The sequence below is a fragment of the Spea bombifrons genome, chromosome 3, assembly GCF_027358695.1.
Source record: "Spea bombifrons isolate aSpeBom1 chromosome 3, aSpeBom1.2.pri, whole genome shotgun sequence".
Lineage (NCBI taxonomy): Eukaryota > Metazoa > Chordata > Amphibia > Anura > Pelobatidae > Spea > Spea bombifrons.
This window is the reverse complement of record NC_071089.1, coordinates 53,923,524-53,938,184: the sequence shown is the minus strand read 5'-3', so window position 1 is coordinate 53,938,184 and position 14,661 is coordinate 53,923,524. Positions and strand designations below refer to the sequence as shown.

Sequence of the window (14,661 nt, the reverse complement as noted above, 5' to 3'; positions counted from 1 at the left end):
ACCACCATAGCAGACAGAAGAAATATCACAAAGTTTCTGCTTTGCGTTAAAGGGACACTTTAGCTTCCCAGGTGACCCCCTACACAAACAGTGCATATCAAACTACTCTGTATGTACTAGTTTGTTGTTTAGCTACCCCCCCCACCCAATGGGTAACCGACATACATTATGTAAGACAATATTCTATTTATTTTTCCTCTCTCTTCAAATGTATGTACAAATATAGCATTCAGATAAGGTTTGCAGGCAAAAGTTAGACATAGGCGAGTAGACTGAATTCTTGGTAGTTTTCTACAAGTTATTGGATCATATATTTTCCGAATTCAATTTGAAGCAGCTCTAATAGTGAACACATTGGTTTTTCTAAGGCACTTAGAGCCTGACAAGCTCAGCAGTTTTAAGTTTACACGGATAAATAATAATTTTGGAACTACAATAAATGCAGCTTCATTCCGGTTCAAGATGTGCCACGTAAACAAGTTAAGGCTGTGATGCTGTTCCAGAAGATACAGATCCTTATGTGTCGGGATGTTACAAAGAGTCTGGTGAACACAGCCCAAAAATTGTCTTTTCAGACTTCATCTATGCACACTGCACATCTCTGTGCAAACATCTGCATAGTCTTTGCTTTGTTGGTCATCATATGATGCACACAGTGTTTAGGTTTATAATCTATACATATAAAACACAAAAATATTTCTTTGCTAAAGTAGTAGAGTTTATTATAATTCTCTTCTTCAAACCTTAGTTTTCTGAACTAAATCCGACCCTTCAATTATTCGTATTGGAGTTGTCTTAAGAGTCTGAAACAGCTGGATGGTAATGTACAACATATTTTGTGAATAAACGTCATCTTCCATAGACTGTGGTTGAGTCACCAACTGAAACTTTATCGTATATGTGGCTGAAGTGGGGAATTGAGCGTCAAAAGTAAATTCACCATGGGTTTATAAAACAGCATTGAAAACACCCTGTTTGCGTTAAAGGGTTATCATCAACACATTCATCTATGCACAATGTAAAAAATGTTTTAAGGGACAAGTGGAAAACTAAGTGAAATTATTAGATGTGACAGCTCCCTACCTCAGCTATTCTCTGCCCTATATAAACGCCAGGAAACAGATGGTGCTTTTCATGCATACTTAGGCCAGTCTTGGAAGGACAACTAGCTGATTAATACAGAACCAAACACAAGCATGAACAGAACAAATCCCCATCGTGTATAGTTGTTATATCTAATCTGGATTTTAGTCTTGGCCCAGAATTTAATAAACCAATAGTGAGCTCCGAATACTACAGAACTCATCATAGAATTGCTCTTCAGTTGCCTCTTCCAGCTGACTAAACATGCATAAGACGACACTCCTTGAAATGCTAATCACTTCAAAAATTCCTCGACTCCACCCTCTTCGTGGAATGTCATTTAGCACAAATTAATCTTCATACATTATACTCACTGCTAGGGTGTGTGTGAAGTAAGCTGTCCAGTTTGGCTTTGTCAACAATTATTAATGCACAGAAACCACAAACTGGAGGATCCAGCCTTAAAATCACCCTTTCTTTGGGATTAATATCAAAAAATCTTAACCAAGAATGTAGTGTTGGTTCTAGGTTTTAGAGAGGTCCAGCTCAACAACACAAGCGATACCTTTTTTGACATACACTGATCAGCCATAACATTATGACCACCTGCCCAATATCGTGCAGGTCCCCCTTTTGCTGCTAAAACAGCCCTGACCCGTTGAGGCATGGATTCCATTAGACCTCTGAGGGTATGCTGTGGTATCTGGTACCAAGACATTAGCAGCAGATCATTTAAGTCCTGTAAGCTGCAAGGATGCATCCCGGTGCCATGTGTTCTCCAGGTAAGCGCCACCCACCCGGCCCATCCACGTGACATAAAAGAAAACGTCATTCATCAGACCAGGCCACCTTTTCCATTGGTCTGCGGTCTAGTGAGCATGGGCACCCTGACCGGTGTGTTGCTACGCAGCCCCATACGCAACAGACAGTGATGCACTGTGTGTTATAACACCTTTCTATGAGGGCCAGTATTAACTTTTTTTAGCAATTTGAGCTACAGTAGTTTGGTAGTTGGATTAGACCACACGGGCTAGCCTTCACACCTCACGTGCATCAATGAGCTTTGGCCGCCCATGACCCTGTTGCCGGTTCACCACTTGGACCACTTTTGATAGGTACTATCCCTGCAGACTGGAAATACCCCAAAAGAGCTGCAGTTTTGGACATGCTCTCACCCAGTCGTCTAGCCATCACAATTTGGCCCTTATTAAAGTTGCTCAGATCCTTACACTTGCCCATTTATCCTGCTTCTAATATATCAAAATGTTCAATTGCTCCCTAATATATCCCACCCACTGAAAGGGGCCATGATAAGACGATTATGAATGTTATTCGATAACCACCCGTCAGTGGTCATAATGTTATGGCTGATCGCTATCAGTATGTCACACACAGAGATCTCTCACCTAACATAATCTGACTGCAGGCTCTACATCACTGCTTAAAGCAGAGCCTGCATCTTCCCTACTTTTAATAAGTAAATTTGAATTAAAACTACCTGTAAACTGTACAATTGGTTTTTCGGTGTAATTTATTTAAGGGATATTTAGCTGTAAATAAAAAGATTATATAAGTCAAGTGGCAAAACTAGCATATCAAACCGTACCTCAACAGGAAAGAAATACACTGCACTCCAACAAATTTACTGTGCTTGCCACAAAAAAACAAAAACAAAAGCCATAAGATACCGTGCTACCACGAGAACTCATGACATCACATCCCATCTCCCAGCAGCACGTAGATGGAAAAGGGCAGTTCTGTATAGAGCCAGCTGGCACATATATTGCCTCTATATAGAGACAGCTATTAAATACACTAATTGGCTGTCTATAGAGCTGGTCTATGAGCCCAACAGGTGACTGTCTGTAAAGCACTCTAAAAGTCTGATTTAGCAATTTTCAACATAAAGCATTGAGGACCACAAATGGACCAGGTATCCCATTGTTACCATAAAACTTTTGTTGTTTTTTGGACTATGCTGAAGCTATGATAATCCAATCAGGTCTCAAGGGTTGCATGGGGCCATGGAGTAGAAAAACACTGCGCTGCCATGATCAAAACAGTAGCAGCAATTCTACAAAAAGATACAACATTGACAAAAGCATAAGAAGACTGGGCTGTCATACTAAAGCATGCTTACTATAGTGGCCCAAGGCTTGCATATGCATTGCCATTAAGCATTTTAAGGAACCACCTGAAGCCAGAGCCTTCCACTAGCATGAATATCATAATCCATTAATGAAGAGAAAGGTGAGACCTCGGTAGGGGAGTTAATGTGTAGAACATACAGAGCTTAATAAGTTAAAAAATATGGGCAATTACGGCACAAATCCTTTAGTTAAAACCGTGAGCTATGGTGGACAGGCATTACATACAATAACCAAATACAGAACTCCAAAATGACTTACCGCTAGAGCGATGTTTTTTTTCTTTAAAGACAAAAAAAAAAAAAAAAAAAAAACACCCACAAAAACGCATGTTGTGTAAGCCAATATGATAAAGCAATAGCTAGTCTCAAAAAGGAAACAATCCTACTATTAAAATGCCTTCAACTAACCATGGCCTCGAGGCAAGGGACGAGATGGAACAGATGACAAAATATTGTATTCTCTGCTGCCATTCTATAAGTATAAAGCACTACTCGCCTGTCTTTAAATAAATAATACATACATTGGCAAAAATAATCTCAGTCGGCATCAGCATTTTTTAAAATTGCATAATGGTAGTAAACAGTAGTTAAGAGCTACTTTTGCTCAGACTGTATAAAAAGAATACAAATTCAAACATCCATTTCTTATGAATTCTAACATTTTTAATATGTAACAGTAAAGCACACTAACAAAACAAAACAATAACAAGAAAAATAATAAGAAAAACAGTATAGGCAGTTTACCTTCTGCACGTGTGCAACTTAGTAGTGTATTTTGCATGTAACATGAAACAACGCAACAAGATTGAATCGTCATGGTTATAATATTGTACTTAAAAGTCGTTTTCTACACGGGCACCATATGAAATGCAAAATCTAGTTTTAAATCAATAGATTCTGGAGCTACCAATTTTGTTTAGAAGGTTAAATGAAAAAGTGTACATTTTAATTTACTTAAAAAAATTATACCTAAAATAAACAGAATTGAGAAGGGCAGAATAGCTCTTATCTGCCATTACTCTGCTCATTTTTCCCAACTTAAAGACTCCGGCCTTCATCAGTCCTTGTTCTCATCTTAGATTCAGGATAGCCATAAGCCTATACTTTACATGTTTAAGTTCCCTCACTGCGTTAACTTCTTTATAAAAAATAAAAAAAAATGCAAAGTCACATAAAACAAAAAAAAAAAGTCAAAATTGTGTATACACTCAGACTTTACCGAATGTGACAGCATGTAGAAGGTGGTTACATTTTGTGTGTATACCTATACACAACCTAAATGTAAGTGACTTATTTCAATCTATTACAATTTCATGTATTTATGTTGTGGACTATAAGTCATCAATTAATAATTAGGGGCTTTTTTGTTCTGATACAAGACTTCTTTACTGCTTGCGTGGAAGAATAAAACAGGAAGGTTTGTTTTGTTGAATTTAACTTAAATCCGTTTTTAAGTGTTCCGTTTCGTGAGTGATGTAACATTTACATTAGAAAAACGAATTCCGAATTTGCACTGCAAAAATACTTACTTCCCTAAATTCTTATAGAAAAATAAGAGCAGAATAAGAGAAGATTAATCTGTACATAATATCAGCGATGAAACGTTGAATGATGGGTTATCTTTTAGTATACAATAGGAACTAGGTGTCCCATTGAACACAGAGGGGTGTATTTACTAAAGGAGGAGTTGTGGCTCTAACTCCTTGACTTCCCTATGCATTATGGAGGGCTAAACCCAGTGAGATTATTTTTGCAGAAAGAGCTTGGCTGGACTTGCATAATGTATAATTAAACATTTGAGATTTCTTCAAAGTCTCCTCGTGTATTAAATGATGCATAATGCAGGGGCATCTCTTCCCTTCTTGCTTGAGGAACTTGCCAGGATTTGCCCTTCATAATGAATAATGAAGTAAGGGAGTTGAAACCACAGCTCCCCTGCAAAGTCTATTTTTTTACCTCTTCCTTTAGTGAACAGATATCAGAGACGGGTGAATTGAGCAAAAAACAAAAACAAAAATCAAGTGTTGCTGCTGTCTTTACAGTGTATTATTTCAGTCTGAATCTTTGCCCATAAAAAGCTATTTTTTTAAAAAAAAGTTTCGAAAAAGTATTTAATGGGCACTTTATCTCACAACCTTTAACTATAGCTTTTAAAACACCCTACCCATAGAAACCATAGAGCAGGCTAATGAAATATTCCGTGAGGTAACACTTAGAAATAATGAAAGGCAGCAGTAATGGCAACAATAATAATAAAAACAACAACTGCAATAATACATAGGATAAAGTACTCCCTGTGGGGTATAACTAGACTGTTAAGGTACTGTATCAAATGGCTCTGTGGGCAAATAAACAATTGCATTGAAGGTCGGGAGATTAAATTCTAGACTTTTTTTTTTTTTTATATATAAAAACAAAAAGCAACTTGACTGCTCACCTAGGGGAACAGACTCCTAAACTAGCAGTTAGAGAAGGAAAATTATCTATAGGGGGGGATATATTTATTATTTTTATTCTTAATTTGAAGGTCTGTTTTTTTCAGCTGATGTACACGTTAATAAACTTGTATGAGTACCTATAAGCATAGATGTCATGTGTCTAATGTATATGCCTTCCTGTAAGGAAAGTTTCTTTTAAATTATATATATATATATATATATATATATATATATATATATATATATATATATATATATATATATATATATATATATATATATGTTACAATTTTTTTTTATATAACACTATACACTGCTAACACACTCTCTTCAACTTATCAAGAACCTGTTACCTAAAAGCAACCAAAACATAAAAATAAGAGTCATTATGTTATAATACCATTTTTTCAATCTTTTTATGGTTTTCAATACACTTTTCTGTGCTGCCATGTAGCTCTTTGCACGACACGCTATTAAGATCCGTAATAATTACCAGCATGCGCACGAACGCTTCTTCCTGATTGGTTGCTAATCTTTGTTACTTATAACAGCTCTTAACATATAGCGCAAAAAGCACATTTGAATCGCTTAGACCTTTATGAAGGGACTATGTAAATATGATCTCCTAATACAGCCGCCTGTGGCCTGCAGGAAAAGCTTTTTGGCTCAAATCCTGCATAACATTACTATATTCTGGAAAGAGGATATTTTGGACTTAGTGGGTGATTTTCTAACTTGCAGATTCTGGATTTTTTCCAAAAAAAGTAATTTACTGTTGCTTTGGCAGGTTTAGGGGGAAGAGTAGTATATATGGCTAAGTCTTAAGCTTCAAAATGTATTTATACATGATGAGTGGACTTTCTTTTCCTGTGCTCAAATCTTTTGGCTATGCCATTAGGCACGACTGAGTCTACCATCACGTCTTGATAGGTTCCGATTAGATGACCAGATATTCGTCAAGTAATGAAATGTCACTTAGCTTAGGAGTTACTTCCATGGCATCAAGATCGAAGACAAAAAAAAACAAAAAAAAAAAAACACGCAACTATGCCCTCAATGAAAGTCTGTGACAATATATTAAACGGTGCTCTTCCACCAACTATACAGTACTGCTGGTGGCAATTTTTTTTTATTATTATATATTTATTTCTTTTTTAATCTGAGAAGGGTTTCGACACTGAACACAATTTGTCCCAAGAACATGTAATTGTCATGTGACACAAAAGCAATCACCAACAAATTACTCGCAGAGAAGCTGAAAACGCATCTTAGAAGTTTGTTCTGCTTTTACGTGATGAAACCTTAAGAGCAATACTGGTGTGCTGAATGAGAGTTATGTCGGAGGACAGCACCGTTAAATAAACAATTTAAAGTAAAAATGCAGAATATAAAGCATCAGAGGGGATAATTTCAAAATGCTATAAAATACTAAAAATTAAATGAAATATTCACGTCAACACAAATTAAGATATTATTCTTATACAAATCAGAAGCACTTGCACAACTACATTAAATTATGTGAAAGTGGAAGGTTATGTTTTAGTTAATGTACCAGCTTTGTCATATTAATAAATAAATGAATAAAAAAAAAAAAAACAGAAAAAAATGAAACATTCTGTGTTGCACCGAGATACTTGTGTGGTTATTGACCCTCTCTGTGACATTGGTAAAAATACAATAGATAGGGATTAAATTGGGTAGTGTATTTGTTTTGTATCAATAAATTACAAAATTGGGAAGAGGCCTACAAAATAAACTAGAAGAAACAAAGCAAGGCCACTCAAATTGATGACAGGGAAGATATCAAAATTAGCAAAGTAGGCCATGGAGAAAGGCCAAGGTAAAATCATGTCTAGGTAGCCACGTCCACTCAAAAATAATTCACTATGATAATTATCCATTTATTTGTTCCCTGTAGAGTATTAGTAATCATAACTGTAGCATGGCTTAGCCAATTACATTAGCACTGTGAAAAGAAGGATAAGGGCCAGCAGCCAATCGCTGTGCCAGGTCACTGCCTGTTTACGGATAATTTTCAATTATATTGCAATTAGCAAATGGAGGAAAAAAATCTCTACTCTCTCATCTACTAAATATTTAGTAATTCCATACGAAAATTAGCACAACTGTTCTGGCATTTGAATAAAACAAATGATGGTCAGTGCATGATGCCCAGTTTAAGGAACCACAGATCAGATAAAAATTAAGAAAAAATATTAAAAGAAATGTAAACATTTTTGGTAAATATCTGGCTTTAAGCGGATGATCAACAAGCAGTTTGTGGGTTTCTATGAAACTTTTTTTGCGCCAATGTTGAATTTCTTTTAAAAACATACACAGACACCAAGTGTCCTCTTGGATCCTAGAGCACATCAGGTGCAAAATGTCATCACATTTTGTTCATATAGCACCAGCAGATTCTGTCACACTTTCAGAAATAGGGAAGATACAAATTAACAAGAATATTAAAAGTGAAAATACTGACACAAAAGCAGAAAGAGGGCTCTTGCAAGCCTGCAATTTATAAACAAGACATTTCTGTCATAAGATACAAATGCACTTTTTTCCAACTCTTCTGCTTTTATTTAAATAAAATAACTACATTTCATCTTCCTGACTCACATACAAGCTCAATTTTAAAAGGAGATTAAAAACTAAACTGGTTTTAAAAGGTATTCAAATTTTTATTGCAGACTTAGAGTTCCTAAAGGCCAAAGACCAAGGAACAAGACCATGTGCAGCAATTCATTTTAGCATCACATGGGAGGGCTAGACAACTATCATTAGACTTACGAAGCTACTAAACTTATTTGCGTTAACCTTTGTCCATTATTAAAACAACTGAAAACTGTTTCTGTCTTTTTTCTGGTCTTTTTTTTTACTCTAATGACTTTTCCCATTTTTATACATAAGCGCTGTGTCATTTGGGGTAGGAATGTTTCTCAATTCTTCTAAACTACAGAAGAGAGAAAGAATCTTTTGGTAACACTAGGGCATGTTCGCACAAATTTCACACTTTATAGAGAACTGAATGCACTGAATTAGTAAATGAAAAGCCTACAGGCCATTTTTTCATATCACATATAAACTGCTATAGCAAAATAACAGCATTAGCAGTTGCATTACCTACACATCAAAGAAGATATTTGTGAAAAGCTGCTGTTGGCTATGCCTTCAGCAGGTAAACAGAAAAGAAAATGGTTTCTGTTGTATTATTATTAGTTATTACTGTCCTATGGATGTTAAACAATTAGGAAGGGGGGGTGAACTAGCACAGAGTTGAACGGATGGGCCACAAACCTGTTGCTGTGGATATTGGATTCCTGCCATAGCACCTTGAGTACGTCCCTGTATTCCTACAGGATATCTTTGTGGTCCAGGAGGTCCATAGGTCTGGCCAGGGTATGGACTGCTATGCGTCTGGGTGTAAGGGCTACTGCCCATTCCATAAAGCTGAGGTCTCCTCATTGCCATTGGATCCATTGGGCTACCCTGCAGAACAAAAAATAAAAAATAAACACACAGCAGAACAGTTAGAAACCTCATATCTGTATTGAAAAAAAGGCACAATGTATGAACATTTTATTAACATTCTGAGTCACCATGTACTATTAACCAACATAAATTCACATAATTCAGTAGTTACCCAGTAGAAAATGGCTGTGGCACTTGAGGTCGACATATTAGGCAGCACAGTATTATGTAGCAAAGCAAAATTATTTTGGTGACAACACTTTGAAAATGGATGGATGTGCCCTAATGTCGAGGGCATACCTGATTTTACGTTGTAGCATGCAGAGTCTATTTTCTAAGGTCCGCGTTAGGAAGATAAGACTTGGGGACACTTAAGGCAATCGAGCATAAACACTAAGCAAAATCCTACATAGCCCATGCTATTAAGGGGTCTATTGGCAAAGGGGAAGGTTGTGGTTTCAACTCCTTGACTATTTATTATGAACGCCCAAAAAACTTGAAAGCTGATTTAACTTTAGAGTCCAACACGCTAATTATCCATTATACAAGTTTAATCAGCGCTTTTTTGCAGGAGAAAACCAAGAAAACTCATCTATATATCTGCCGTGACTAAATATAACAAAGAATGTCATTCTGAAAAAGTACCATAGGCTCTTCACTCTGTCAAGATGACAATTCCAACTCATATACTCATATTCCACTACCTGTTCACAAAATATTGTGTTATGTTTCCTCTAAATAAGAATTTCCAGTCCTCAATTATCAGGTACAAGTATAAACACATCAAAATTCCAGTTTTATGATAAGAATGCTGCAGATGGTTAGAATGTGCCACGCAGTGACATTTCCACTGGGGAAAGTGTGTGCTCCCAACGTGGTAGAATGTACAGCGTGGACTGGCAGTTACACTCACAATGTTATTTGGAGGCAGAGCTAAAGTTTGCATGTTCCCATCTTTGATGAATGTTTTGTATTCTCTCCATGGCTATCCGTATCCAGCACTTCAAAGCCAGCTGGCTGCTTTACAAAATAAATTGGATTGAGACGTACACATGTTGTAGTATTAGAATCCCAGTCACAGTTTCACCAAAGAAAAATTGGAGAGTCAAAAACAGTTGAAATCATTATTTTTCAGTTAGCCGACATCTACCCTAAAAAGTTTCATCAGTTAGAACAAGATTTGTTCACTTTAAAAAAAAAAAAAAAAAACTATACACGTGGCCTGTACTCTGTGTTTAAGAAGAGCGAGGTACGAGCATTTATGTTTCCCTTCAAGATTTGAATTTACATTTTGCACCTCAGACTTAAATTACCCTATATCAAAACAAAATTTAATAAGTTTGTACACATGTTTCTAAACATGAATATGTACAGTGTTGGCTTAAAAATACCAACCAATAAATATATATAATATAATACACACACTTACGTTCATGATTGGTCAGTCAGTATCTTGAAAGCAATATTTAGCACAGAAGCAAGAATATTAAAAAAAGAAACACTCTGCCTACTCTGACCTAGGGGAGCAACATTCCCACATAACAATTGATAATAACAATTACGTTTCTAGGGATGCACCGAAATCAAAAATCTGGACCGAAACAGAGACTTCAGGATTCACTTGGCCGAAACGAACAAAAAACGAAAATGACCCCCCCCTCCTTAAAAAAAACACACTTTTAATAAAAGTAAGTAACACACCAAAATAGGACAAACAAATGCAACATTATTATCATATATATATATAAATATTGTATATAACAGCCATGGGTATATATCATGTTCTAGCATGTACTGGTTGCCTGGGCATGACAGGAGTGTGATTGCTGTTAACAATTATATATATATTGTTATTGCATTATTTTGTCCAATTTTGGTGTATTACTTACTTTTAATAAAAGTGGTTAACAGAAAAAAAATAATTTCTAACAGCAATCACACTCCTATCATGCTCAGGCAGCCAGCACATGCTAGACCCTGGGCATGATAGGAGTGTCATTACAGGCTCCCATGCCACCCCCCCCCACACGCTCATTCCTATACAGATACTCATTCATTCCCTTAATCACACATACTTGCTTATACAACCTCCCCCACCCACTAACCTGAACTGCAGATCTCTCACTCTCAGACTTCTGCAATGGCCCGGCTGCTTCCCTCTGTATGAACAACTTCTCTAGCCCCGCCCCCAGCGAGCAGTCATGTGATGTGCATTGGCGTGAGTCCACTGGGTTCCTGGGTACAAGAGAAGCTGCTTGCACACTGTGCGGCCAATGCGCAGGTAAGCAGCCCAGCCCCTGCGGATAATTTCTTTTTATTTCAGCATTTTGCCGTCAATGCCCTTTACGGCCGATATATTTTGGCCACCGATATATCGGTGTATCCTTGGAAGAACCGACCACACACATACAATTAATTCACTACAACAGCAGTTAGAATGTTAGGTCAAGACAATACCTGGTATGACAGCTTCATGTAATTAAAGATTGCCATTCACCCAAAAAACCTATAAGGTCCAAGATGTACAATACTGTAGAGAAGCTTAAAGTGGCTGTCAGTGAATACCCCTTAATAGCTAATGCTTGCAAAGATGAGCACAGTCAAGTGTAGGTAATGGGCACCATTCACCATCATGCAACTTTGCACTGGTGTCCAGCATTGTTACATATTTGACTTGTAATGTATCAGTTTCAACTTTGCAGTTTAATCACTAAAGGCAGAGTTTGCAAGATAATTGTGGTTTCAACTTCTTGACTTCACTATACATTACGAAGGTCACAATCCCAGTGAACTTCTTTCAGCAGAAAGAACTTGGCTCGCCTTTGTCTCATAGCTTTTACTTACAGTTTATAATTATCTAACATCCTGAAAAGCATAACATAAAAAAGATAGTTGCAAGAAGCATTCGGGCAGATCACAAGTGAAAAGGTATAACTTACAATGTGAAATATAAAAAAAGAAGATGGATATATTTAAATGGGTTTTATAAATCCTGACTACAAGCTATACAAAACCTGCATTATATTTATGATTTTTCATCATATACAGAGGTTTTAAAAAAAAAAAACATTCTTTTTTGAGCAGCAAGTATATTTTCCTTAGGGCATAACCTATAACACAGATTAAATATATATATTTTTTTGCAAACAAACAAAAAAAACCACTGCATCGACTAGATCACTGTGTGAAACCTCAAAAGGTAATAGAACATAAAATGAATATCATGAGCTTTAATGATTTCAAAGCACAGCTCAAAGGAATCAATATTCTGAATATTTTAAAAAGCGCAAATGTTTCTCCTTTCAAAAAATACTTTATATGGCAAATTACACTGTGCACAAAAATAAAGGACATTGGACTAAAAAAGCAAGAGAAGATGAGTCAAGATGAACTATTTTAATATTCATGTTTATGTATGTATGTAAAAGTGTTCGGTTTTAGTACCTAAAACATGAATATCACCCCTAGATCAAAATTCCACAAAATAATTGTAATTAGTACATTAATGTGCAGGGTCACGTGACATTAGATGACCCGTATGTCAGCAGGTGCATCTACGGCTCTGGCTGGGGTTAGGGGTCCCTTGGTGGAAGGTTGGCCTCATCAGTCCCTCCCCCATAACCAACATTCATACTGGCACACATATTTACACACTCTGTCCCAAAATCTCTGACCCTCTCACTCTCTTATTCCTTCCCTTTACCTTGCCAGTGACCTTCTTTCTAGCAGCTTGAACACACTGTGTGAGCCCCTCACTTTTACACAGGGTTATATAAAATTACTTTTTGTGACTCCCACAGAGTTCTTCCATAAGTAAGAATTTAGGACCAGCAAAGGGGCAATTGCTACCGGGCCAGTGGTTACGGTTGCTCCCATAGTATAGACATAAGTTGAATACATATTGCTTCATTTAATATACTAACTAAACTGTAAAATGTAGCATTTCAGGAAGCAGTAGATCCTCTAAGTCAGCAGTGTAAACCTGTGTCCTCAGCGCCGCACACACCTCCCATTGTTTAACTACCGTGCAAAGATTAAACACTGTGTATTTTATGTCATAGTACCACTTACGTTTGTAGCCCTCCAAGACTAGAATAAGACATCTGCGCCATAAGCACTTTACCAAATTTTATAGCAACTGCTTCCACTACACACAATACTAATAAGTATATTTTTTTTTTCAAAAAAATAAGATAATAGTCTACACAACCGACGTGCGGATAGGCCGGTTTGTCTCAAATTTCTAGCTGCTTTCTTCTTCGTTCCCATCATTCCTAACGCACAGCTAAGCAGGAAAGTTCAGCCCCAAAACAAACAGCTCAACAGCCTTTGTGTTTTTCGGCTGAGTGGCGTAAGCCATACATTCAGAGATGTACCAGGTATTCATGTGCAGAGTCCCACAGGCTAGCAGGTACAACAAGCCTTTTGTGTGCGTCTGAACACACGCCAAAACGTCTGCCTTTGTATTGAACAAACCTGTTTTCCACCGATAACAAAGCCCCGAGTTGTGAAACCTTGCAGTCAGGCCTCTAACAGCTGCTGCCCTGCAAGAACAGACAGATACAACGCAAGCTTTTTGTACGTCATAACATTAATGATTTGGGAAATGTCATCAGTTGCTTATTGGAAATATTTTGTAATTTGAATTTGTTTGCATAAAGGAGGCCGATTAATTCTACACGTTTATAAGATTTTAGTTGATACTGATCGTGAAACTTTATTGAATGGGTTTCTTCGTGTATGTGACAATATATGCTTAGCTGGCACGTAGATTGTGATATTAGATCCAAGCATTGCAAAACAACAGCGGGGGTCTGTTCGCTAAACGGAGAGTTGTGATTTCTTTTCCCGCACCTCAGTATTCATTACAAAGGGCCAACGCTATTAGGTTTCACCAGTAAGAAAGACTGAGTGGGCCCTGTATAATGTATAATTTGATGCATACGGAGACTGTTGAGAACTCCCACTGATTTAACCATATAGCATACAGGGACAGCCAGGATCTTCCTTCAGCAAAAGCATATTGGGATAGACCTACATAAACTCTCCCTTTAGTGAATCAACCCCTGTGTGGCTAAGGAAGAATAGAATCAACTGAAATAAATTCTCCTCAGACACTGAGTAAATAGCCATAATTACATGTTTTGACACTTAAATGGTAAAAAAAGGCACAGGAAAATAATACCTGCATAGTACAGTAGACATAATTCTATCTGATTATTCTGATAACATTTCAAAATCTTTAAATGGGATTAAATTAAATTCCAAATACACAATGGTAATATGCTGCTGCACACAAAGCAGACGGGGGGGAAAAGGGCCTTGCGTAAAAAGGAATGAAACCGCTTTCTTGTTTTCTGGGATGTCAAATCTGGATTGAATTTCAGTTCATAATCCATTTCTAAAACAGTTCTAAATACACCCTCTTTATCCATAAAGAATCGATATATAAATATTGCAAAACTGATTGATTGGTTAGTCAGTTCCATAGGGTCATGAACACAGAGAGGGCGAGAG

The 14,661-nt window shown here is 36.9% G+C and overlaps 1 protein-coding gene across 3 annotated transcripts in view; it reads right to left on the bottom strand.

The window, feature by feature from the left end:
- Nucleotides 1–14,661, bottom strand: part of ARID1B (AT-rich interaction domain 1B) — a 157,900-nt gene that overhangs the window by 131,995 nt on the left and 11,244 nt on the right. For all 3 annotated transcript variants that reach the window (XM_053461266.1, XM_053461267.1, XM_053461268.1), the window contains exon 2: nt 8,971–9,162. In XM_053461266.1, the coding sequence (XP_053317241.1) occupies nt 8,971–9,162 (192 nt within the window). The remainder of the gene's footprint in view (nt 1–8,970; nt 9,163–14,661) is intronic.